Genomic DNA, 27,647 nt, shown 5'->3' with positions numbered 1-27,647 from the left:
TCCAGCGAAGTACTGTGTGTACTACAGTTTATTGGGCTGACACTTAAATCCCATTTAATATGTACATATTGTTGTTCAGAAAATGGTTCCCCGAACCATCACCTCAAGCGATAGATTTTCTTTGAGAGAACCTCAAGCTATAGCTTTTTTTTTAGAAACCCGAAAAATATATTACATAAACTTCATAACGTTTACATCAAACCTTACAAAGACCCTCTCAAAGAAAGTGAAATTACAATCCAATCCTTGCAAAATCAGGGTCCTTTTTTTTAATTATAGATCGAGGTCCTCCTGGTTGAACTCTCGTCGCCGGCGATCGGAGCAAACTGTAGCTACCTCAAGCGATAGCTAGTTGCTCCCCTCCTCTTCCACAGTTTCTATAGTTCGTTGAGCCAGGCTTGAAACTGACGATCATAATCAAAACAACAAGAATAAAAACTTAAAAATCTACTAAAGACGGTACATGTATGATATAGTATATATTCTTTTTATTTTTTGATGAGAAACTACGGCAAGCAAGAAGCCGGCCGTATAAATTGACTGACACAAAAACATGCAGTGTGTAAAGATTCCACATTGTATTGTATTGATATAATAACTTACGAGACCATTAACAAAGTTTCTGACTTGAACCTGGACCTAATTAAAGTAGCTACCAGAGGATAAATCTCGAAATTAGTTAACTAATATTACGTACACGCTTAGCTTCTTCTCTCAAACGACGTTGAATTTCCTCTAGGTGGAATTCGGCGTAGTGGCGGCGGAAGCCGGGGTCGGAGAGGATGCGGTGCCAAGACTTGCAGACGAGGGACGCAACCTTGCATTGCAGCACCGCCCTGGATTTTCCGGCGATAGGCGGAGGAGGATCTCCGCGATCAGGTCGCCCGTCAGATCGGACAGAGCAGCACCGTCGTGCTTGGGGGTGCCGCCCACGATGGTGCCACCTCCGAGGCTCCGACGACGTCCTTGTCCCCCATGGCCATGGCGGGGAGGAGCGCTTAGCCCGCTGGGCATCGGGAGGACGATCGTCGGAGATCCAAGTACTGGAAGAGCTACCTAGGGTTTAATTTGGATTTTGGACTCGGTTATTAGGCATGAGATGATGGGGCGGCGGCCTATATATATGGATGGGAGAGCCTGCAGGATGGGGCCATGGAGTCAGTGGCACATGTAGTAATGGTTGTCGCATTGGGCATGCACAAGTTTATTACCATTTTCGTTAAAAAATAATTATTTTCCTAATTAATGATATATAGTACTCTGTACTCCTATGTGCAATGAAAAACTTTCTCCATCTGTCTCGCTCCAATGTCCGGCAAATTAATTGCATTGGGCGAATGGTTTCAAAGCCGCAAATGCGTCGGAATTCATATAACTCAAATCAAGTGAAATATATAATCATCACAATATCTCAAGGAACACCTCAAATTATCGATGGGATTAATAATAAAAAAGGGAGAATTGTCTGATACTTAACTTTGGTTGTTACAAAGCTAGCTAGTTGTACATGACAAAGCTCCAAATCAAATTAAGAAACCGCCAGAATTCATGGCCCTTGTTCTTGAAGAACTGTATCAGGTCAGACTTGCCTGTTCCGCATTGAAATCTATCGGTTCTACTTTTGCTGCTCATCGCCGGCATGGCGAATTTCAGAAACATGAAAGCATCAATGACCGCTGGATTCATGGATTGCCGTTCTACTCACAAGGTCGGCCACAAGTTCACCAGAGGCTGGCTGCTAAGCTCCAAAATCTTGAATTCAACACTTGAGGGAACTTTCCCAACAATATATCTTTCAACAGCCTCAACAGCACAGCGGGATTTTCTGATATCATCCAGAGACATTATTTTGCATCTGTAGCTAGGGCTTGTGTCAAGCACAAGGCATTGTAGTGATGGGGTATTCTCAATAATTTTGCAAGTCAGCTCAATCAAGCTCTTTGCGGATGAGAATCGCAGGATTGATACTTTCTTGAGATTGACATGCTGGAATTCTGGAATCTGCCTAATATGTAACGAATCTGCATTGGAATCTTGAGGTGTTGTATCCTGCCATGCATTGTATCCACCTGCCTGCACAAAATCAATATTGATGTTACTATCCTCCATTAACCGAATGCTTTAAAGTACACGCACATTACATTTATTGCAGACCTGTTAGCTAGAGAATGAAAAGAATTAAATACAGAGACTGAAAATGCAACAATCCCCCCCTGCACAGGAGGAGATTTAATAAGTACTAAGACAAGTAAAAGGCTGTGTGTTTGGCATGGTAATTAATATAATCCATGGAGCCTAATAAATGGTAGTGCCCACACATGAGAAATATAAATCTATGCCATGGCTAAGTAAGTATCATCTGAAAGACAAACCTAACCAAATGATTATGTAGAAGATGTACTGAGATACTCAAAGTTAATTATTTCAGCATATAACATCTCTGGGAAATTAACAGACTTACACATAAGAAGAAAGTTTCCAAGGCCGGACAAGCTTCAAGAAAAGAAACTAAAGACAAATAATCATAGCTTTGGAATCCAGTGCCAAAAAGAAAAATATGCAGGCGCTTGAGGTGGAAGAATTTCCCAGGCAACACTGGCGTATGGAAAGTCTGAAAAAAGATATACCAAGGTTAATAAATGTTCAAAGGTGTCTGAGAAAAAAAAATAGATGTTCCATGTTCTACTGTACATGGAGTGAGTTAACAATTTAGATTTAGATACCTCTTTAGAGCCTCTGCACATTTGTGTGGGTAAGGCTTGGGGCTTAAAGACAACCCTTCCCCAGACTCCGCACAGTGCGGGAAGCCTATGACACTGGGTACGCCCTTTTTTTAGATGATGTCAAGGAAAGGGTTTGAAGCTTCGGCGCGATGGACTGGGGTTTGGTCTGAGCATATTGGATCGTGCCAGAGTTATATGTACCATTCATACTCATGTAATTCAGTTGCGATGAGTTGTTTATTAATATTTCAATGGGCGGGCCAGCGAACCAGAACTTGGTAAGATTTGGAGCATAAATTTCTATGGTTTGTAGACTTGTGCACATGAATACCATCAGAGTACTAAGAGCCTGCAGATGAGAAGGTATGTTCAAGAAAGTGATCTCATTGCAACTGGTAAGTTCAATAAATCCCAATGAAACTGTACTGGAGAAAAGACATCCTAGTTCCTCCTCAGTAGTGTGGACATGGTTCAGACACACGCGTTTCAAGCTTTTCAAATAACCAATTGTTAATGTTGGGTGAAAAGCACAAGAGAAGAGGGAAATAGACTGAAGCGAGCTTCCAGCACAAGACAAAAGTGAACACGGGAGGTTGTGCTCTGGACTGTAATGTGGAGGAAGCTCGACATAGATTTTTAAAATTCCAGATCTGATGATAGCTTGGAGCCATATGTCAAGATGCTGAGCCGTAATGACCTTGCCGCAATGGCTAACGTCAAGTATAAGTGTCTTCACCCCAACGCCAGAGCGGTTTCTAATGATGTGGTCAATTGTGTCAATGAAGTTCTTTTCCCTTTCATATGATGTACCCTTGTTCAAACCAAATGTTGTCTGATAAAATGTGAGGTTAGGGAAGCATCTCCAAGAGTGTAGAAATCTATGAGACACACAGGCAGCACGGGCGGCATCTGGTAGTGGTAGAAGGGAATGTATATGGCACAATATATCCTGCAACAACAATGAATAAAATGTTGGAAGTCGCTTTTGAAAGTAAAGCCAACTTCAGATGGATCAAACAATAGACAATAATGCTATTCTTAGGACACGGACTTTGCATTAGATGATATGTACTACAGATGAAGAAAGCTCATGGCCTTATAATGTCATTTGCGGATTCCTTTTGTTTACTCTATTAGTAGCTTATTATAAGCAATCAATCGTTGTAGAGCCCATTGCAGCCAAAAGTGAAAGACGTACTTTTACGAGTTAAGCAGATTGAAATTGCAGGAGGTGTAACGCACAAAGCAGAGCAGTAACGTGGTTGAGTTCACCCAAATAAAGTACTTGCTATTACTAATTAGTTGACTACTAGTGGGTAAGTTTAACTCTCACACACACAAAAAAAAACCCTGCAGTTGTGATCGATCCAATGCGCTCTTGTTAGCATGCAATTGCTATATTCCACAGGCAATTTAGATCATTTGAGGATCAGCACTCGATTTCTTACCTCTGGAAGTTTATCAAGCTCGAGCAGTGACACTCGCGCAGCATCTTGGGGAACCCCAGAAACATCACGTGATTGGCCTGGTGGAACCTCTTGCACGCGTGATGGAAACCCCGTTCCAAGGGGATCTGCACCACGAAGACATCATAAAAGGAGGTCAGAAACCCAAAATCAGAGACCAATAACTCTGCTAAACACCACCCCAAGTTCGACGCGGGGAGCAAAGATTGAGATTTTTTTTTCTTTCAGCAGAATAGTAGGGGGCCTGATGATAGAATCGTCGCACCATGAGGCTGCGAACAAGCCAGACAGGTGCACTGTGAGGGGAAGTGGAGACGAGGGTCGCAGAGGCACAACAAACCTGTCTGGTTCGCTGCCGCCTCAAGCAATCCGGCGTTGGATCCAGGCCGCTGCTCGCCATGGGCTCGAGAGAGAGGGACGACGCGCGATGAGATGGAGGGGAGATCTCGACGGAGGGCGGCATATGGGAGGGAGATGTCGCCGGCGCAGCCAATCGAGAGACTGCCCTAGTCGCTGTTCCTTTTCTTGGCCGGATTTCTTCGATCCTTCTTCGAGAGAGGTTTAGCAGAGTTTGAGAAGTTTGAGAAAGAGGGGGGAGAGAAGCAGACCAGAGCGGCTGTTTTGACTGGGCCGGAATTAAGGACTGACCGGTTTGCACAGCCCAAGAAGCCCTTTGACCGGCCCACAAAGGAAACCAGAGAAATTGTACTCCTAGCTCAATCCAGCCCAATGTCCCCACTGCATTTTCAGGATGTGTCAAAAAAGAAAGGCTTACCTTGTTTGGACCAAACTCAAAACTTAATACTAGAAACTGAACATGTGAACTGTCATTAAGTACTGATCCATTTTTCTTGGGAAAACAGCAATGTTTAAAATAGCGGGCTATAGCGCCGCTATAGCGTTTTTTGAGCTCCAACACTACGATATGCTTATTTCCACCGCTAATGCAGCTGTGGCCGATTTCACGGAGGTTAGCAGCGCTATTTAGCTTAGCCACATGCCGATTTAGCGGCGCTACTCATGCAGGAGACCAGAAGCTCACCGGCACTCATACACGCATAGGTTGGGAGAGCTGCTGAGAGCCTAGGAGACCTAGGAGTAGTGATGCGTTGGCGAACGGCGACGAGTTCTTGGAGCCACACTATTTTTTAAGCTTGGAGTAACTCCGTTGGCCGTGAGAATGGAGGAAGCCAGAAAGGGGATCGGATCGAGACAGATATGGCCATGTGTGTCAGAGAGACAGGGAGAGGTGGCTGCAGCTGTAACACCACAGGTGTTAATCACCGGTAATTAAATAAATTATGGTCATTAGTTCCAGCAATTACGTGACAAATCACTAAACCAAAATTTGTTCTAGTTAGCTGGGCTAGACCGGTCTGACCGGTCGGATCTGGGTCAACTGTTTTGGGCCCACAATATTGAAATCACTCTCTCACTCTCACTCTCACAACTCAGTTCAGTCTCCCTCTCCCGAGCTCCCGTTCCCCCCAAACCCTCACTCCCAAATCCCACACCCCGAATCCATTCCAAGGCTTGGGGAGCTTCAAATCGGAGTCAAGGATCATCCTCTCCATGTCATCCTCCCCGGGGTGACGTGGAATCTCCAGTTCTCGTGGAGGAGAGGCCCCTTTCAAGGTAAACAAGCTAGGGTTGGTTCGATCTCCTTTTCTAGATGATCTTAGGTGATTCCCTCTGGTCAAACACCTCCAATGGCACCCTGGAACTAGTTTCTAGAAGGATATTAGATCTAGTGGGCGATTTTCGCCGCGCCAAGGATTCCAGCTTTTGGTCTGGGTTGGACCGGTAGGGACCGGTCCGACCTTTGTCATGATTAAGTAAGTAGGACCGGTCTGACCGGTGGGGGTTCGGACAGTCCGGCCATGTGTTCGAATACTCCGGGTTTGTGGTAGTCTGGACATTCCGGGTTTAGGTCCGGATTCTCCGGACTTGGGGGTCCGGATACTCTGAGAGTACGTCCGGATACTCCGGATTTTGGTCCCAAGTTGCACACAGGCCAGACCGGTCTGACCGGCGGGGTATACCGGTCTGACCGGTGTGGCAGTGGCTGAGAGGGGTTAGTGAGGGTTAGTTAGTGCAAATAAATGAAAACCAATTCGGGTATCGGTTACTTATAATTTTTGTAAATCATGCCTGCATTCCTCATGTCATATGCATGTGCACACGTGTAGCAGCCACGGCAGAGGAGGTGGTGTACGAGGTGGTTGCGGAGCCACCGGAGCCGCTAGAGCAGGCCCAGCAGGAGGAGAGGCGTGAGGCCCCGGCCCAAGGCCAAGTTCACCCCAGTTCTGAGCAGCAGACGCAAGGCAAGCCCCGGTGCATGTCCTATATTTTTAAATTATGACATCTATATATGTTTCTACTACTTGTGCATTATGTTTCAGGAATTGACTTGAACCCTAGATGCATGATCCTTAGGTTCCTTGAGTTATACTAGCAAATTTGAGACGATAGAAATGCTATGCTAATAGTTCTCGATAGAAGACGAGTGATTCTCGTCACTCGCGAGATATAGGATATTTAGAAGTCGAGTAATTTCCGGTTACTCGCGAGATATATGATATATTTATATTCCAGTACATGAGTATTGAATTTGATGTGGAATGAATGGAAATTGGAGACCGGACGGGGAGTGATGATGATGAATAGGTATGGCAGCAGGACAGAGTTCCTGGGTGCCTTAGCCCCGTCTGAGTCGGTTAAGGACCGGTCGTTGTCGGCAGTGCTGATTGGGGATTGAGTTGTACTAACCGCATGCCGGGAGTAGGAGGTAGTCGAAACCGGTAAGCCGAGTACTGCTTTGCTTCGAAAGTACAGGAACCCGCACCCAACTCCTGGGGCGAGTCGAGTCGCGGAGAATTGGGATGTATATGTTTACTTTTGGTGGTCTCACGTTGAGCTCGGCTGACCATATGTCGTTGGGCTGGTTCCTGTAGTTTGAGGCGGGGAGGGGAAAGGTCGGTGCGTGGGGTCTGACGGGGCTTTTGCGTGCCGTGTTGGTTAGGTCCCTTGCAAGGTTAAATCGAATCGATTCGCCGTGTCTTGCGGTCATGAGGGCCTTGATCTCTTTGCCGCATCGTAGTCTCATGATAGAATGAGGAGGATATGTATAAATATGACAATGAACACATGGAATTATTATTTGATTGCTCCAACATGTTTGCTATAGTTGATTCATGCAAATATTAGATTAGAGGTAAATTGTATAGAATCTGGAACTAAAATACTGAAAGTAAGGAATTACTTTAGTCGTTTTTCTGCAAAATAACCAGCAGCCAAAAGCCATGCATGTCTAGGTATGTGGGCTAAGTTATACCCACTGGTCGGGTAAGTCTTGCTGAGTATTAGTTGCTCAGGGTTTGTTGCCACCATACTTTTATTTCAGGGCACACATACGTGGATTTTTGCCCCTACTGCGTCAAATTTATCCGCCGGGATGCAGAGGGGTGGGAAGTCGTGGATCGAGACCCCTAGGTTAGAGAGTGGATGGGTTGCACACTAGAGGGCTGAGTGTGTAGCCCTCTGTCCTGTCTGCACCAGTCTGACCGGTGGTTAGTATAGGCCGGGGAAGGGCACCGGTCTGATCGGTGTTGGGAACCGGTCTGACCGGTTGTGTTGAACCTGAGCCAGTGAATTAGGGTAGTTGCAGGATTTTTACTTTTGAACTTGTTTCCCTATTGAAATTTGTACATTATGTAATTTATGTAAATTATGTAATTCATGGTGTCTTTGGGCTCAGTTTGTAAAACTCTTTGTTAATATCGTATGTCACTCTTGTATATTTTAAATATTTGTCGTGTTTGTACCATCTGCGCCCGCCTTCGCGTGGGACTACCGGTGTTGTTTCGATCGGACCGTGGGTTGAGAAAGGATCGCCAAATTAAGCCATTAAGCTAATGCATTTGATGTGTTCAAATGACGACCATTATACTGAATTTGGAGTTTTAATTTGACGGTTCTGCCACAGCTGGTATCAGAGCCGAAACACACTGGGGGTGGTACAAGCATGGCTAATTTTCAGAGATTACAAATTAAAAATGAATTCTGACTTAGAATGAAACTAGTTTACTAGTATGGGAGGGATTATTCGTAGTAAGCCCCATACATATTATGTTAGGGTCGTAGTTAGAGGTTCAGTTTTGGTTGAGAGATTAACGCAGGACGTCCATGCATCATGCTATTTATATTTTCTCTAGTTGCATATGTGATGTGATTATTGGAATCATGCATCGTATCATGCATCATGGCATCTATTATTTTCAAATTTGCATTTGGGGATTTGTTTAAGGGGTTTAGTACATGACTTGAACTCTAGAATTTTACTTCTGGGTGGAGACCGGTCTGACCGGTCTTAGCCACCGGTCTGACCAGTTGGTCCACATGCACAGCGCCATGCAGACCGGTCTGTTGCACCGGTCTGACTGGTTGAGCGCAGACAGAGACCCCCTACCTTGTGTTCAAATAAGTTGTTTCCTGCAATTTCTTTCATGATTCGGATAATAGTTGCAGTCATGATTATTTTTAATGTAATCAGAAAAATGTAACTAATCCAATCATGGTTGAATGCAGAATGGGAGAACCACCGAACCCTCCTGAATTGGCCCAGGCCATTGCAGCCATGCTCACCGGACGCAATGAGCAGACGGCACTCCTTCGTGAGCTCGTGGCGCAGGGCAGAGCGCCGCAGCCTGAACCACCAGCCACCTATCCCTGGATATGAGTAATTTCTGAGTACTCAGCCACCGCTTTTTCATAAAGCGGATGAGCCATTGGAGGCAGACAGTTGGCTCCGGACCATAGAGTCCAAGTGCACCCTGCACCCGTACAATGATGGGGACAAGGCGGGATTTGCAGCCCAGCAGCTTAGGGGTCCTGCACGCACGTGGTGGGACAATCACGTGGCCATGTTCCTTGCGGGCACTCGGTTCACCTTGGCGGAGTTCAAGAATGCCGTCAGAGCACACCATATTCCTGCAGGGGACATTCGCAGGAAGCTCACCGAGTTCTTGGCCCTGAAACAGGGTAACAACAGTGTTCTACAGTATTCCCAGGCCTTCAATAATTTATCACAGTACGCGGGATATCACGTAGACACTGATGAGAAGAAATAGCCGTGCTTCAGGCAGGGGCTTAGCAGCAAGCTCTAAGATCGCCTGGCAATGATTAAGTTTGACACTTTCAGTGAGCTAGTCAATGGGGCTATCATTCAGGAGGATGCCCACCTAGCTCACAAGGCAGAGAAGAAAAGAAAGGCGCCGGCAGTGGGATCTTCGTGCAGCGCTCCCTAGAGGTTCCGTCTGGTACAGTCGGGCCCACAGATAGCCCCTTTTCAGCACCAGCCACATCAGCAGTGGGGATACAGGCCCCCTCAGTACACATCATCACAGGGGACAGTCAGGCCTCCTGTTCCTCAGTAGGGTGAGCAGAAGGTATGGGTGCAGCAGCCGGGGATGCGCCCCAATTTATTCCCGTGCTACAACTGTGGGCAGCCGGGGCACTTTGCACATAACTGCCCGATGCCACCAAAGCAGGGCCAACAATCCGGTCAGCAGGGTCAGAAGCAGCACGTGGCTCATTTCAAGGCGGGGAAAGTGCACTACACCACCCTCGAGGGTATCCCTGAGGGAGCTCCAGTGATGGCGGGTACGTTCTCAGTAAACGATCAACCCGTTACAGTATTATTTGATTCAGGGGCATCCCATACTTTTATTAGCAAGGAGTGTGCTGTTAGACTGGGGTTGAAGATAGAGAGTATGCCCAAGCCGTACCATATTCACTCACCTGGGGGAAAGTTAGTCACCAATCAATTTGTCAAGCAAGTACCCCTACGGTTGCAAGGAAAATTTTTTCCTACGGCTTTGATAATATTACCAACCCAAAGGATAGATATGATATTGGGCATGAACTGGATGGAGGGTCAGTGAGTTAGTCTGGATACGGCCTCACAATCTGTGCACATCAAATCTTCTATTCATGGGTGTATGACCTTACATTTGAGAGATCATATGTCTATGACACCTACGGTGAATCAGATTGAGGGTAAGAAGCTAGCAGACATACCAGTGGTATGTGAGTACCCGGATGTCTTTCCGGATGATTTGACTAGAATGCCTCCTGATCGTGACTTGGAGTTTGCCATTGAGTTGCAACTGGGCACGGCACCCATCTCTAGAAGACCTTATTGGATGCCACCGAATGAGCTGGCTGAGTTGAAGAAGCAATTGCAAGAATTGCTCGATAAGGGATATATTCGTCCTAGCACTTCGTCTTGGGGCTGTCCTGCACTCTTTGTTAAGAAGAAAGATCAAAGCCTCAGATTGTGTGTGGACTATAGACTTCTGAATGCCGTCACAATCAAGAACAAATATCCCCTTCCCAGAATTGATATTCTGTTTGATCAGCTATTCGGGGCCAAGATATTCTCAAAAATTGATCTCTGCTCTGGTTATTATCAGATAAAGATTAGAGCTGAGGATATCCCCAAGACAGCTTTTTCCACCAGATACGGGCTCTATGAATACCTGGTCATGTCTTTCAGGCTAACAAATGCCCCTGCTCATTTCATGTATCTCATGAACTCGGTGTTTATGCCTGAGCTCAATAAGTTTGTCGTGGTTTTCATCGATGACATTCTTATTTTTTCCAAGAATGAAGAAGAGCATGCAGAGCATCTCCGTATCGTGCTCCAGCGCATGCGGGAACACCAGCTGTATGTCAAATTCAGCAAATGTGATTTCTGGCTCAAGGAAGTCCAGTTCTTGGGTCACATCATCTTAGACAAGGGGATTTTTGTTGATCCTAGCAAGATTCAGGATGTCCTGAATTGGAAGGCTCCTACCTCTGTTCCCGAGATATGGAGTTTCCTTGGGCTAGCAAGTTATTATCGCCAATTTGTACCAGACTTTTCAAAAATTGCTAGACCCATGACTGAATTAATCAAAAAAGGGGTGAGATTTAATTGGGATGACAAATGTGAGTAGGCTTTTCAGACCCTGAGAAAACTTCTGACGTCTGCCGCTGTCCTTGCTCAGCCAGATATTACCCGGCCTTTTGATGTGTATTGTGATGCATCATGTACGGGCCTAGGCTGCGTCTTTATGCAGGATCAGCGTGTGATTGCTTATGCCTCCAGAGCACTCAGGCGACACGAAGAGAATTATGCCACTCATGATTTGGAGCTGGCAGTAGTAGTGCATGCGTTGAAGATCTGGTGCCATTATCTTCTGGGCAATCCTGTTCAGATATACTCGGACCATAAGAGTTTGAATTATATTTTTACCCAGAGTGAGTTGAATTTACGCCAGAGACGGTGGTTAGAGTTGATCAAAGATTATGATCTGGAGATTTACTATCACCCGGGCAAGGCTAATGTATTAGCCGATGCATTGAGTCGCAAAGCCAGTTGCAGTTGCATCTCAGCCATGGCAGTGCATGAAACTTTATGCCAAGAAATAGAGAAGATGAACTTGGCCATGGTGTCTGAGGGTACTCTTGCTAACCTTACCCTCACTCCAACACTACGGGATCAAATTATTGCTGCTCAGAGAAATAATATTAGCATGGAAAAGATTAGGCAAAGGCTCAGGGAAAGTGACCCTCGTGTGGCATGTTTTTCAGCTTAATGGGGAGGGTGTGTTATGGTTTAAGAACCGGCAGGTAGTACCTAAGGATTTGGAACTTCCGAAGCAGATTTTTGAGGAGGCTCATCTCTCGAGGTACTCAATTCACCCTGTCAACAATAAAATGTACCAAGATCTGAAACAGCGATTTTGGTGGACATGGATGAAGCGGGAAATCGCTAAATATGTGTCCGAGTGTGACACCTACAGGAGGGTTAAGGCGAGCCACTTGAGATCAGCCGGCCCTCTGCAGCCCTTGAGTATTCCATCCTGGAAGTGGGAGGACATTAGTATAGATTTCATTGTCGGTCTACCCAAAACTTCCAAGGGGTATGACTCGATATGGGTTATTGTGGATCGTCTCACCAAGTCGGCCCATTTTCTACCGGTAAAGACCACACATACGGCGAAGCAATACGCTCAGCTGTATATGGACCGTATTGTGAGTCTTCATGGGATTCCCAAAACAATTATTTCGGACCGGGGTACTCAGTTCATTGCCCGGTTCTGGGAGCATTTTCATGCCGCCCTCGGCACTCAACTCCTCCGCAGTTCAGCTTATCATCCCCAGACTGACGGTCAGACAGAAAGGATAAATCAGATATTAGAGGACATGCTTAGAGCCGGTGTGCTCACATATAGCTAGAAATGGGATGAATGTCTACCGTTGGCCGAGTTTGCATATAACAATAGCTATCAAGAGAGCATCAGAATGGCTCCTTTCGAAGCCTTATATGGACAGAAATGCAGAACGCCATTGAATTGGTCAGAAGCTGGGGAGAGAACTTTCTTTGTGCCCGATATGGTAAATGAAACAGAAGAGCGGGTTCGGGTTATTCAGGAAAATTTGAAGATTGCCCAATCCCGACAAAAGAGTTACGCGGACAAGAAGCATCAATCTATCCTGTTTCAAGTGGGGGATCATGTCTATCTGCGGGTATCTCCAATGAAAGGGGTTCAACGCTTCGGTGTGAAGGGAAAGCTCACACCTCGCTATGTTCGGCCTTTCCTTATTGTTGAGCAATGTGGGCCAGTGGCATACCGTCTGGAACTTCCTGCCCACTTATCCGTGGTTCATAATATATTCCATGTGTCTCAGCTCAGGAAATGCCTCCGTGTTCCCACCAAGATTGTTAATATAGAAGAGTTACAATTGGAGCCCGATCTGGTATATCCCGAGCACCCAGTGAAAATTGTTGATTGCAAGACCCGGGTCACTCGACATCAAACGAGCAACTTCTATAAGGTGCAATGGAGTAATCACTCCGATCGGGAAGCTACTTGGGAAACGGAGGAATTTGTTCGGACTAAATGTCCGGAATTGCTACAAACCTATCGAGGTACACACCAATTTCTAATTTTTCCCTTTAGCCATTCATTAAATCTCGGGACGAGATTTCTTTTAGGGGGTAGGGTTGTAACACCACAGGTGTTAATCACTAGTAATTAAATTAATCACGGTCATTAGTTCCACCAATCACGCGACAAATTACTAAACCAAAATTTGTTCTAGTTAGCTGGGCCAGACCGGTCTGACCGGTCGGGGCAACCGGTCTGACCGGTCGGATCTGGGTCAACCATTTTGGGCCCACAATATTGAAATCACTCTGTCTCTCTCACTCTCACAACTCAGTTCAGTCCTCACCATGCTAGCTCTCTCCCTCTCCCGAGCACCCGTTCCCCCCAAACCCTCACTCCCAAATCCCTCACCCCGAATCCATTCCAAGGCTTGGGGAGCTTCAAATCGGAGTCAAGGATCATCCTCTCCATGTCCTCCTCCCCGGGGTGACGTGGAATCTCTAGTTCTCGTGGAGGAGAGGCCCCTTTCAAGGTAAACAAGCTAGGGTTGGTTCGATCTCCTTTTCTAGATGATCTTAGGTTAGTGAGGGTTAGTTAGTGCAAATAAATGAAAACCAATTCGGGTATCGGTTACTTATAATTTTTGCAAATCATGCCTGCATTCCTCATGTCATATGCATGTGCACACGTGTAGCAGCCACGGCAGAGGAGGTGGTGTACGTGGTGGTTACAGAGCCACCGGAGCCGCTAGAGCAGGCCCATTAGTAGGAAAGGCGTGAGGCCCCGGCCCAAGGCCAAGTTCACCCCAGTTCTGAGCAACAGACGCAAGGCAAGCCCCAGTGCATGTCCTATATTTTTAAATTATGACATCTATATATGTTTCTACTACTTGTGCATTATGTTTCAGGAATTGACTTGAACCCTAGATGCATGATCCTTAGGTTCCTTGAGTTATACTAGTATATTTGGGACGATAGAAATGCTATGCTAATAGTTCTCGATAGAAGATGAGTGATTCTTGTCACTCGCGAGATATAGGATATTTAGAAGTCGAGTAATTTCCGGTTACTCACGAGATATATGATATATTTATATTCCAGTACATGAGTATTGAATTTGATGTGGAATGAATGGAAATTGGAGACCGGACGGGGAGTGATGATGATGGATAGGTATGGCAGCAGGACAGAGTTCCTGGGTGCCTTAGCCCCGTCTGAGTCGGTTAAGGACTGGTCGTTGTCGGCAGTGCTGATCGGGGATTGAGCTGTACTAACAGCATGCCGGGAGTAGGAGGTAGTCGAAACCGGTAAGCCGAGTACTGCTTTGCTTCGAAAGTACAGGAACCCGCACCCAACTCCTGGGGCGAGTCGAGTAGTCGCGGAGAATTGGGATGTATATGTTTACTTTTGGTGGTCTCACGTTGAGCTTGGCTGACCATATGTCGTTGGGCTGGTTCCTGTAGTTCGAGGCGGGGAGGGGAAAGGTCGGTGCGTGGGGTCCGATGGGGCTTTTACGTGCCGTGTTGGTTAGGTCCACCTTGCAAGGTTAAATCGAATTGATTCGCCGTGTCTTGCGGTCATGAGGGCCTTGATCTCTTTGCTGCATCGTAGTCTCATGATAGAATGAGGAGGATATGTATAAATATGACAATGAACACATGGAATTATTATTTGATTGCTCCAACATGTTTCCTATAGTTGATTCATGCAAATATTAGATTAGAGGTAAATTGTATAGAATCTAGAGCTAAAATACTGAAAGTAAGGAATTGCTTTAGTCGTTTTTTCTGCAAAATAACCACCAACCAAAAGCCATGCATGTCTAGGTATGTGGGCTAAGTTATACCCACTGGTCGGGTAAGTCTTGCTGAGTATTAGTTACTCCGGGTTTGTTGCCACCATACTCCGAGTATTAGTGACGGGCTGGTAATTTGCACCTGAAAAATGACAAAATGGGTGACTAAACACTTGTTTCTTGACCCTAAATTGTATATTTCGTGAAAACGAGCTTAGCGCCGCTATAGCGGCTGCTATAGCTTGCTTAGCATTTTGGTGAGATCTCCGCTAAATACTTTAGCCCGCGATTTAAAACATTGAGAAACATAGAAATATATAAAGGGTGTTAATCATGAGCTTGAAAATAACTCCTGAGACATGATGGATTCGATTTGAAGAATGTAAAATGACCAAAGTAAATAACAGTGTTCTTGCTTAAACTGCACAACATAAACATGATGGATTCAACGTGATGAATGAAAAGTGACCAACATAAACACTGTTTTTGCTTAAACTCTACGTGATGTTGGTCACTGTCATTAAGTGCATGAATTGTGCATGAACATATAGGTGCTTATACCGTTGTTCATGTTACATGTATTTTCCATAGTCCAAAATTTCAATTAGACTGTTTACAAACTCTACAGTTTAAATATAAAGGGTGGAGAGAGAGCCCCCAGCCTTTAAGAAGGCTTAAAATGTTGCCGCCCGCCGGAGTCAAACTCACGACCTCACGGAGGCAGCACTCTAAACCTGCCTCCAGTGACCAGTCGAGCAGACAACCCTCCCTAAAACTCTACAGTTTATGAGGCACGAATGCAAAGAGGGAACATTTGCGCTCAAAGTAAAAACCATAACAACAAACAGTAACTTCAGTTTTCTATATATGGCGTTCATAGGTGTATGAAATCAATAAATTCTACTTAGGTAAACCAAGTAAATCAGATTCTTTGTTCAGAAAAAGAGAAGACGGGCACATATCAGTTGAATATTAGCTAATACCAAAATGTATCAGACAAGCATAAAAGTAAATCTGAATTATGGACCTCGGTCTGTAATCATTGATTCATGCACAATTCATAAGTAACCATGGCACCATATTCTTTCCTAAGTTGACCTTCCAAACTGAGGACAGTCAGCATGCAGTATCAACTCTATAAGATGCCCACAACATCTTCAAAAGTTTTTGGATCGATCAGTCAGTCCTCGTTGGATCTTGCAATCTTGCACTGCCATTGCCACTGACCCATACATCAACTTAAAATGATTTGTTCAGAATACGGGAATACAATCATACATCAAAACTTAAAATTCAAAGCAAGTCACTAGACCATAAATAGTATCAAACAAGCATAAGAGTAAACCTGAATATGTTCTCTCAACTCACAATCTATCCCGATCCTGCTTCCTCCTCTATCACGATCCTGCTACCCCATCTCTGGCGGCACCGCTGCCGACGCTACCTTGCTCACCGCTCCTGCTGCCGCCTTCTCCTCGCCCCCGCCGTCGGCCACCGCCCACCGGGGTTCCTCCCTTGCTCGGTCGGCAGCGCTCCAGCGCCGCCCGCACTCCGCCAGTCCAACCGCCACCGCCGCCGGGATGCTGTCGCCCTCAGCCCCTCCTCTAGGTCCGGCGGCCATGGAGCCCGCCCTACCCCCAGCAACTCGGAACCTTAAGATCCGCCGCCTCGACCACCACCCTAGCCGCCGGCAACCTCGCTGGCGGCCGCTATGCCCACCTACCACCCCTCCCAGGCCACCCCTCCCCGGCCACGGAAAAATCTCTCAAACCCTTGCCTATGCCCAGAGGGCCAAGCCTTGCGGCGAGCATAGCGAGAGAGATTTTTATTTGCCCCTACCGACCGTACTGCGCAACCGGAAAATCCGCCCCCGAGGGGGTTCGAACCTGGTCAGCAGGCAGGGGTACTACTGAGAGCACCTGACCACTCGGTCAGGCCTCCGTTCGCAACATCACCCACATACAAACAAGTTTGAATGAAAAACTCCATAAATCCCAAAGTAGATATCCAAATTAAGTTCCGATTGCATCATCATGTTTCTTGCAACAAGATCTTCAAAATAAGATCACATTTGACTATATCTAGAGATTTTTTAAAAATTGTTTTTAGACAAATATTTAACATATTGACTACTGTGAATAAGTACTTATTTTTCTACGAACAAAACATTAAACCCAGAGAACATATGATGAACATCATGAACGTTTAATTATATAGGATGAATAATAAAAGTATAAAACTAGGCATCATGAACAAATTATTATATATGCACGAACAAATAACTATATACAACAAATAAATAAATTAAAATCGTGAACGATTGATACTACATTGCGAACAAAAGAGTTTGCATAGTCAGTAAATTATTCTTACATGTTAATAATTTCATCTACAACTTGGACAAAAATAGAAATTAAATTTATTGTTGAGAATTAATTATAAATTTATTATTATTACATGAAATAAAATTCAATGATATGAGTATTATATAGGGAAGAATATAGGAAATAAGTAAATAATCTACAAGGAAAGAAAAGGCTTACTACAAATTGGACATATATTATCCATATGAAGGTTAGAATAGAGAATGAGAAAGAAAAGGGATAGAAACAAGTAAAAAAAGTAGAAGGACAAGCTAAAAGAAAAATATATTGAAAAAATGAAAATCAAGTATAAAATGTAAAGCGAATAGGAGCATGAAATGGGAACGAGAATAGGAAGGGTACAATAAAATAAAAGGAAAGAAAAATTGAAGAAAAATAAAATATACAAAGAGGAAAAATATAATGTTATCCAATATGCTCAAATGTGGTTGTACCTGATGCTGTATTCGAACAAAATGATGGAAAGAAAATAATGCATCTGCCGGTTTTAAGAACCAAGGGGCACCTAAAATTTATTGGAACTAATACTCTCACCATAAAACTTACTCAAGCAAGACTGAATTGATGTTGCATCAACATGAGAATGTTGTACAATATGAATCCAATACCTCGACTTACCTCTTCATTTGAATTAAGCTCAATGCCTGACCCATTTGGATTTGAAGATTGTCCTGCAGGGTTAGTCCACATATACAACCAATATATATAAAGTATTGACTCTAGATTCATCAATCAAACTTAACTCCATGTCTCATCTAATTGAAGAAGACATTTTAACATAAGCACCATGCTTAATTTAAAAAGCATATTAATGTGTTTCATGACACACATTCAAACTAGAGCATACAAGAATAGATAAAAGTTCCATGAGGCATGATTGAGTTTTACTAGAAGAGAGATAAGAATGAGCACGAACCTATGATTCTCGGGCGACCTCTCGGAAGGGCTTTGTTTAATGTCGAAAGCATTTTTTTGACGCCGAGCTCTTTTGATGCACTATTCACCATGCGACCTCCTAGTGCACTATTCACCATGCGGAGCTCTTTTGATGCACTATTCACCACCATACGCTCCATTCGAATGCACTATTCGCCGCGGCCGCCCTCCGCTCTTCGTTGTCCTCTTGACCTCTGCCGCCACTACTAGAAATGTGCTTATCTATGACGTTCTCCCCATGACGTTTGAAAATTTCATCATTTAACAATGCATATCTATGATAAAATTTTATTGTTTGTCATGGTTTGGCACTGATGGAGCGTAGGCACCACGAATTTGTGACGAATTTTTTGAAAACGTCATAGGTCACCGCCTTATATCGTCACAAAACATACCGCCGTCCACATCACCCTCCTCTGACGTTCTGTATATTCGTCATATTTGGCTGCACCCGTGGACTGTCCAGGTGGCAAAGCAAGGCAAAACAACAAAAATACCGCAAAACCAAAGCTTGAACACATGACCTCTCGTATGGAAACAAGCGCTCAAACAACTAGACTATGCTTGCCTTTTGTAAGCATTAGCAAATACATTAGTGTTATACGAGTACTTAATTGATTGACCCTTAATACACAAAATCTGTCAGACAAGTGCTGAATCCAACAAGTGTTGTCGGGCTGTCTGCCCCACGTTGGCGCCGGCGGACCAACCCGTTGGCGGCGGCGGCGGCGGGCCTCCTTGACCTCGGCCGCTCCTCCCCACTGCGAAGGCATCCAAGGCAGATGCGGAGCACCCCGGTGCGGCGGCGACCGCTCCTGGATCTGGCTCCCCACGGTGTTGTCCCACTTGGCTGCTCCCCACGGCGAAGGGATCCAAAGCAGAGGCTTCGCAGGCTCGGTGCAGAGCTTCCCCTCTCTCTCTCCATTGCTACATCCTTTCTTGGTGAGGTTTGTTCCTCTTTTTTTTTTGTGGCGCTTCATTTATCATCAGTGGTGCTGTGTATCAATGATTATACAAGATGTCAACTCCAATTTATGCAGCAGCAGCAACATCCTGGCTTTTAGAATTTTCAATATTATTCTTCAATTTCAGTAGATATTTTTCTAATTTTGTGAAATATAGTAGTGTGTCAACTCCAATGAACTTTTGGATTAGTCTGCTTGTTGAATTTTTCAGTATTTATGTCTCTACTGCTAAAGAAACTTAATAGTTAATTTTCTGAAATTTTGTGATTAGTATCCTTATCTATCACTACTCTCTATCTGATTATGACTTATCTCAAATCTGTTTTGTAGACTACATATAAAAGATGGATAGAAGTTGGATCCATGGGAGAAAATTCACACCAGCTTACACCAACGGTGTGAAAGAGTTCATGGAATTTGCTAAGGAAAGGTTTATGGAACACATCCCAATAAGTTGCCCGTGTCGTCATTGTCTTAACCAGATTGAAACAAACTTGATGCTCCATTTTTGACAAAGGCAAATTCGTCATAAATTCGTCACAAAAATTTATTTATGTCGGATTTGGCTTCTACTATGACGAAACTAATTTGTCATGGAAATTTACATTCCTACTAGTGCTCCTAGATCTCCCGCGCCTCCATCAGCTGGTCCATGGTCACCGCCTCCATGCACCGGAGCAGGAGGCTGAGCAGTTGTAGACCCCGCGTCATCGACCCCTCCGCCGGCGCCGGCGCCGGCGCCGGCGTCTCCATGGAGCCAAGCCCAAGTAGCTGATGTCGCTTCCCAGCGCAGGGTGTCCTTCCCCATCATCCTTTTCACCAGGGGACGCCGGCGTCGGGAGGGTGCGCCAGGGGCGGCCGTCTACTTGTGGGTAGTTGCTGACATGGAGAAGAGCGCGCGAGGGAGGAGGGCGAGGCGAAGGGGACACGCGGGGGGGGGGGGGGGGGGAGTGGGGCGATGGCGAGCCGCGCAAGCTCGGCAAAGATACAGAGCGAGCACGATGGGATAGCGAGAGAGAAGATAGCGAGGAAGAAAGAGGCTCGGTTGGATCCCGTTTGCCCAGATTTTTTGCACACACTACTACGTTATTATTTACAGAGGCGGTTGAAAACCATTTTCAGAGGCGGGCAGAGGCAACCGCCTCTGAGCTATCATCTCTAAAAATGAGACATTTTAAGAGGCGGTTGCCCGCTTGCCTCCGAAAATGGAACTCAAAATACAAAAAAAAAAAGGCATGGGCTCACTGAGCCCATCATGGGCCTGCCAAGCCCATCTGAGTGAGCTGCGCCAATCGCCCACCGGCCGCCGCTGTTGCTTGCGGCCGCGGCCGCCGGCTCAGCTGCCACCCGGGGGCGCTGCCCAGGCCGCCGCACGCTGCATCCGCTCGCCGTCGCGCCCCAACCCGATCTGACGCCGCCACATCCACAGCTCGCACGCGCGCCGCAGCCTCGTCGCCGGGGTGCCGCAACCCCCGGGCGCCCACCAGATCCGGCGCCGCCGCGTCCACCCGCCGACGCCGCGCCCGCTGCCACGCGCACCCACCAGATCCGTCGCCGCCGCGTCCGCCCGCCGCCACCGCGTCCACAGCTCAAATGCGTGCGGCCGCCGCTGTAGCTGTTCCTCCGCGCGAGTGCGCTGTCTGAGCCGGGCCACCGCCGAATCCGAGCCCGCCGCCTCCGGATCCGGCCGGCACCGACCGCCCTCCCCGCGAGAGGGAGGGAGAGGAGGGAGGGAGCGCCCGCCGCGGTGCAGAGAGAAGTGAGGGAGGGAAGAGAGAGAGAATGTGGAGTGTTTGGTGGGTTAGGATTTTATTTATTGAGCTCGGCCCATTAATTGAGACGGTCACATTACACATGACCGCCTATGAAAATACCCCAATTAACTGAGGCGGTCACGTTACACATGACCGCCTCTGTTAATCGATTTGCTGAGGCGGTTTCTGTAACCGTCTCAGTTAATAAAAAATGACCGTCTCTATTAATGATGGGCATTAACAGAGGCAGTTATTTTTTATGCCCGCCTCAGAGACCTTTTCAAAGTGTCTCGCTTAATCCAGAATTGTAGTAGTGATAGTTAGCGAGCCAGCCTATTTTACATAGGACGACTATTTTACATAGGACGACGAAGAGCGGAGGGCTAGCTTCCGCCATGGATGGGGACTGGGGAGAAGGAGAACTCAGGGAAGCAGAAAGAGTTTGTTGGAGCTCGGCGCCGTCCCCACTCCCTGCCAGCGAGGCTTGGCACCGCCGCGCCTCCCCCTGCCGGCATGGCTCGGGGCCACCCCCCTCCCTACCAAGGTGGGCTTGCGACCTGGGTCGCCGATGGTGGCCGGCTCGAGCGAGCGGAAAGGGAAGGAGGATTGGAGGAAGAAGGTGATTTGGATATAGATAGACAAATATTTGGCTAGTCTGTTGGTTTACTCAACCATTTAACTGTCTCGCAGAAAGAAGATGGAGCTGTAGAATTGACGCTTGGTATCATAAACCTATAACTCTCCCGAAACTACAAGGCAATTACTTCAAAGATGCCAGGTGTGGTCTTCTATGTACATCTAGTAACATCTTGCCAGAATAATTATACAAATGTAAAAACCTACTCCATTTTCTGTGTTACATCAGTCAAACTGAGTCTCCCACGATCGGAGGAAAGGGAAATGACACAAATATACAGAAAAACGTGAAAGACCTCAAAATTTTTGCTAGATTTTGCCTGACACGTAGGCCATTTTTTGATGAACACAAAATAATCATCGCTCAAATCCCCAACTCCAGCTCAGATGAAAATGTAGAACACGAGATGAAACACGATGACAAGTTAGGTGTTCTCAATTCTTTAAATTTAAACTTTATGACCACCAGTTTCTGTTTTACAAGTCTCCATTATGTTGTTTAGTCCACTCAAAAGTTTACCTACAGCAAAAGAATTATTTGAGACGTTACAAATTAGCTGTCTGGCGTTGAACTACTGAATCATATTAAAAAAAAAAGTTCAGAGATGTAAGCGCTACGTTACAACATAGTGTTACAGGTAGCCCGTCTCAGCCAACAACAGAAAATACTAAAAACAATTTACAGCTTGAGGCGAGGCATCTCTTGTCATGATGTCATCTCAATGCTGTGTTGTAATGGGTGAGAAAGAACCGGAAGTCGTGATGGTATACTTGGCGATGACGAAGCCAGTCATCTGCCGCCTGCATGAGGGAGGCTGCAAGCTGCCGCTCCTCAGGCCTATTCGATGACCAGACAGAGCTCCGCAGTTTGTAGGATGCCAGTCCGAAGACAGGCAATGTTAGCTTACCAGCTGCGTTCATACAGTGGTTAAGCCCTCCGAAACTCGGGCATGCTGGTGTCCTGGGATCAGTATCTGCAAAAAAAAAAGGCATCTAGTTATTCAACAACATGATAAAGACAAGAGCTTCATAGAGCTATAAAGACAGTACTTACCCTTGGAAGGTGTTGATAAGTAATGAAATGTCAAGAAACATGCATCTAGATCCTTGAGTGTTGGTCCAGTAGGGATTCTGTATATGGGGTACCTGCAATTGTATGCCCCAGGTTGAAACCAATATGTAGATTCATAGCAACACTTCGTTAAAGTATTGCTCTTCTACAGAAAGTACTTTAACTCAAATTTTGCAAGCGATCCTCTGTTTAAGTCGTCGTGAAATGCATTCTCTGTTTGAGCCAGCACAGCAAGTATGACAATTCCGGTTATATCAAGGATGGTAATCTTTCATAGGACTTCACCATTGGTGATAAATAGAATAAGATAAAAACTGCAACTGTGGAACTAAATCTCATGAAACCATCGTTACTGTAATGAACAGTGTATAGATACAGAGATGAGAAATAACTATTTAGATAACCTAAAATAAAGTAGTTGGAAACTTGTCCTATGAGAAATGGAAAATCTCAAAAAAACTACTATGAGAAATGGAAAATCTCAAAAAAACTATGAACATCAGTGAAAATGACGAGAATCAAGATCATTGCAGACATACCATGCAACAGACATCCAGCTGGTTGGCAGCAGATCGCAACTTCTGAACGTCTTCAAATCTGGAAATTTACTTGCAAGAATTGATACCTGAAGTGACATTTAATGTAAAGCATCAACAAACAGGTACATATATGATATGCATAGTTGACTTTCATTTCACATATGAAAAGGAAGACTTGCCTTATCTGTTAAAGGCTCTCTACCAAATGGTGGATCCGTCTCGACATACTCAAATATTGGACGACTGGACGGTGAGTGCATTTCAGCATCATCCCTTTGGAAACCACCCTCCAATCGACATGTTGCTTCCAGAGAACCTCTTAACCGGTCAACATCAGTTTCACTGCTGCCTTCGCTGCTAGTATCCATAGATTCCCCGTCACTTTCCTCCCAAGGATGCCTTAAGTAAGCGAGAAAATTAACTAAGAGAATGTTATGAACTATGAAATTCGCAGAAGCTAAAAAGACAGCAAACATGGCATTTTGAGAAGTAATGATTTCTTTTATTTGCTTATTTTTATTACCTTATGTGGAACAATGTTCCAAAGCAGCTAATATTGCACAGCTAACTTGTAAATATAATGATTTGTAAGCAGTAATTCTAGAGAAAATACACCGCTACACCACGTATACAGGAAGAAGGAACTATTTCTTGAAAATACTAGAAAAGGTGCATTTTCATTGGAATATGAAAACCAAGCAAAAGGACTAACTCATATACGTATACCCAAATTATATGAGCACTCAAATTAACTTATATACAATGGATTAAGTTTCTATCCCCAAATTTTCAACAACATGAACATGATAACTTTTAGGCAGGCATTGGTGATTAATATATCCTATGGTAGTTTTGATAACTCCATTTTCTTCCCAGCAAACTAATAAGATTGAGGGCCTAAGGACATCTATCTTGACATCTAAAACGGAGTGAATACCTTTTGTTCTAATATGTTCCATTAACACTTGTTGTGAGGAAAATGTCTATAATAAGGCACCCAATGCCGACATGAAATATAATAGCTACTGGCACAGTTAAACTATTCACAAGTGTTTTTGACTGGGAGGGGGAGGGGGAGGGGGAGCTTGCTCCCATTGCATTGCTATGGCAATCATCAGTCCACAAATCATGTTGGATGACCAAGCTAAACGTGACAAGATCAGAAAAACCTGACAAGTCCCAGAATCATTTTGGATGACCAAGGTGAACATGACAAGATCAGTAAGGTTAAACAAAAACTTGACCAACAAACGAATCATCCATTACAAAATAAAACTAAGAAGTAACTCCACAATACAAGAAGATTATTCACAGATACATACATGAAGTGAATCCATGAGTAGAATCTCAGCACCCCAATTTCTATTAGTGATTAAACCAAATTCATGGCTTTCTCCAAGCAGTCAAAAAATAGAACACACAAACGAACAACAAACAAATAGACTACACAAACGAACAACAAAATACCTTAGGAGACGAACTGGGGAAACACTCAACTCATAAATTCTAACTCAAATAATTACAACCTCAAGTATGAAATAAGCTTCAAATGCTCAATAGACACGATGCATCTTTATTTATATTGATACCATCAATATGAGTTAATCATATAAACAAAAAAATAGCTAATATCATTTATCAACAGGAACTTCTAGACTCCATCACAAAGAAAACTGAATCGCTGATCCTGTAGAGTTTAGTATAAACCATGCCTCCATTTAGGATCCATTTCAAATTCAATAAGCTTACAAATAATCTACTACAAAGACTTTGTTCTGGAGTAATATTCAAAACTTTAAATAGATGCAAGATGAACATATATAAACAAATATGTTTCATTGACCCTCAAATTTTAACATCTAGCCACAACAAAAAATGAAGCATTCAAGGTTTATGGGCAGAGCTTTTGGATGGGATTGATTTGGCAGTCAAGGTGGTCTGAAAGGTAACAGCACAATGCATAGCAATAAAAGATCTTCAGTCCCATCGTTACAGAAGAGCAACATATGAAGCTTCAGAGTTTGCATATCAATTACAAGGACTCAGGAACCATGATTTTTTTTTACTTCTATTTTGCATTTATATCAGCGAAGTCATTGAAGAACAGAAATTTGACAACTGGCAAAATAAGCAACATAAAGCCAAAGAAAAGGAAGAAGGTTGATCTTAAATGCTATCTTACCTGATCCTCGCTGAAACCTTTGAAGGGTCTGCATACAGCTGTATAGCAGAAAGGTATGGCACATAATACTGAATCACAGAGTCGCTACCATTTAACACAAGGGGAACACCAGCCCCGTAAAAGCTCCACTCCTTGAAAGCCTCCCAGAGATCACCAAGGCAAAAATATGGTGGTGAACTTGTAGCATCACAATTCCTCCACCCCCTCATGCTTGTCTGGATAAATGCATAATCCATTAGCACAAACAAACACAAATATCTGAAACTGAATGACAAAATGAACATATTCTTCAATCGTCCTCAGTCCTCATATAAGATGTTTTATTATTATAATAGAAACTGTACCTCTCCTGAAAACAAGACTGCTGGCCTGAACATAAACAATGATACTGACTAGATTCTGTTGGCACTAAGTTGTTCCCACCCGGCTACTACTGACCTAGATTGGCCGACTCACAAGACCAAAGACCACCATAGGGAACTCATCCCAACCCCTTTAAAAAAGCAGTCATCTTTCTGTACTTAAAGTAGCAATTCTGATCTGTTGCTCTGGCAAAACTTTCAAATTTCCAATAAACTGCTCAAATAATTACCAACAGCAACAACACTTCAGCACATTTTATTGCCAATGTGGTAGTCTAAAAGAAGATTAATTGTAGTCTTATATTTACTTTTCTAATTGCAACACGAGGATACTGCAGCAGCACTGTGTCAAATTTGCTAGAAATGCAGGAGTGCTGCTTTAAGCTAGAGATAGATGAAATTCCTTCACAGCTATGGGTCCCAATCTTTCCTGATCCATAAAAGAAACACGAACCATATATACTTATACCACCGTTCCTCAGGCAAATAATTTAACAGGCACATCAATCGGTGAGTCGGTGACAGCAAAAGCAAGTACGCAACTCTTTCACCAGGTGGAAGTGAAATTCATTGCAAGCATAACTTGGCACGAGAGAAATGCAGAGTCCCTTCACACGCACGGGTCCTAAACTTTCCCCAATCGAAACAGCAATACGAATCAAATCTAACAATCTTAGTTATGCAGAGGCCGGGATGAATCTTATATAATTGTATCATCTTGATGTAATTGTCTAAGATCAATAAAGCTTCCTTTTTCCAAAAAAAAAACAATCTGCAGCAGGACCGCTACATGTCCGTCCCAGAAACATCTCGCAGCACAGTCATCGGAAGCATCGAGAACTCCAATCGGCAGGAGCAAAAGGCAGGCACGAAACTATTGCACAAAGAGGGGAAATAAAAATTCTGACGAGCCTGACCTTGGGCAAGTACTGCATGGGCACGGACGGCGTGGTGGAGCTGAGGAACCTCTCGAGATTCCCGGCCTCATCCATCGGCCGCGCCGGCGACGGGGCCACGCCCGCATCGGCCGCCGCCTTGCCAGCGTGCGCCGACACGGACGGCTTGGAGGGCGCGTCGGGCCGCCTCTCGGCCTCCTTTGGAGGCGGGGCGGCCGGCTCCGCGGCCCCAGGCGGCGGCGGCTTCTGACTGGCGGCCCTGGGCGTGAGCGCCACCGCCGCTGGGGACGAGGGGCGCTGGCCCTTGAGCCGCTGCAGCTGATCCTCCTGCTGCTGGCGGCGCACGTGGGGCGGGCTGTAGAAGCGGTCGAGCCCGACGCCGCCGCGCGAGGAGGAGGCGCCGGACGGGCCGGCCATGGCGGGGGCGGAGGCGGCGGCGCTAGGGTTTAGTCCGGCGGCGGCGCTCCGAGGCAGCGGGGCGGGGGCGGGGGCGGACGCCGCGAACTACGGGGGGCGGACGCCGCGAAAGATGGCGGGCGGGGGTAGGGTTTTGGTGGGCGCTGTTTTTGGGGCGGCGGGAGGAAGATCTGGGAGTGGTGGCGAGCCGCCGCGGCGGGCGGCAGCGGCAGTAAACAAGGTGGGAGGTTGGGGAAGGAGATGGGCTTCCGTTTGCCGGTTTGGTTCTCGTTCCGTTGCGCTCGTGTGCAGCCACCTCCCGATAGCTGCTGCTACGGGCACCAAAGGAAAGTGTGTCGCGGCGTAAATAAAAGGGATTTGCTAAATTTTACAGACTCCTACACATGCTAAAGTTCTTGAATTTCAGCTAAATTTTAGCCACCCATCTCGATGAAATGGTACTTTCACCCATTAGCAGTTGAATCCAAATGGGATCTTAACTTATCAAGCCCTTTAAAAGTTCGGAAAATTAGACTTATCATCGAGACTAGGTCTGTTTCAATCCAAGTGCAAATAGGTGAAATTGCTAAATTTTAGCAAAAACTC

The 27,647-nt window shown here is 45.3% G+C and overlaps 2 protein-coding genes and 1 long non-coding RNA gene across 4 annotated transcripts; 1 reads left to right on the top strand and 2 right to left on the bottom strand.

Moving 5' to 3' along the window:
- Positions 1-1,416: 1,416 nt before the first annotated feature.
- LOC120662374 lies at positions 1,417-16,540 on the bottom strand. Its single transcript, XM_039941535.1, has 5 exons — positions 16,364-16,540; positions 4,530-4,695; positions 4,172-4,296; positions 2,462-3,672; positions 1,417-2,073 (listed from the first exon to the last, which is right to left on the bottom strand). Exons 1-4 carry the CDS (start codon positions 16,538-16,540, stop codon positions 2,809-2,811), a joined length of 1,332 nt encoding a protein of 443 aa, XP_039797469.1. The 3' UTR covers positions 1,417-2,073; positions 2,462-2,808.
- Positions 16,541-18,897: 2,357 nt separating this feature from the next.
- On the top strand, positions 18,898-19,779 carry LOC120658015. Its single transcript, XR_005668480.1, has 2 exons — positions 18,898-19,181; positions 19,535-19,779. It is a non-coding gene; the product is annotated as an uncharacterized LOC120658015 (long non-coding RNA).
- Positions 19,780-22,012: 2,233 nt separating this feature from the next.
- LOC120658014 lies at positions 22,013-27,330 on the bottom strand. Of its 2 annotated transcripts, none has more exons than XM_039936213.1 (6): positions 26,667-27,330; positions 25,388-25,602; positions 23,385-23,559; positions 23,206-23,291; positions 22,649-22,740; positions 22,013-22,568 (listed from the first exon to the last, which is right to left on the bottom strand). In XM_039936213.1, exons 1-6 carry the CDS (start codon positions 27,060-27,062, stop codon positions 22,309-22,311), a joined length of 1,224 nt encoding a protein of 407 aa, XP_039792147.1. In that variant the 5' UTR covers positions 27,063-27,330; the 3' UTR covers positions 22,013-22,308. The 2 variants fall into 2 exon arrangements, with proteins under 2 accessions (XP_039792147.1, XP_039792146.1); XM_039936212.1 differs by having other exon boundaries at positions 23,385-23,604; positions 26,667-27,324.
- Positions 27,331-27,647: the final 317 nt, after the last annotated feature.

The sequence above is a fragment of the Panicum virgatum genome, chromosome 2N (genome assembly GCF_016808335.1).
Source record: "Panicum virgatum strain AP13 chromosome 2N, P.virgatum_v5, whole genome shotgun sequence".
Lineage (NCBI taxonomy): Eukaryota > Viridiplantae > Streptophyta > Magnoliopsida > Poales > Poaceae > Panicum > Panicum virgatum.
This window is presented reverse-complemented; position numbering and strand designations above follow the sequence as displayed.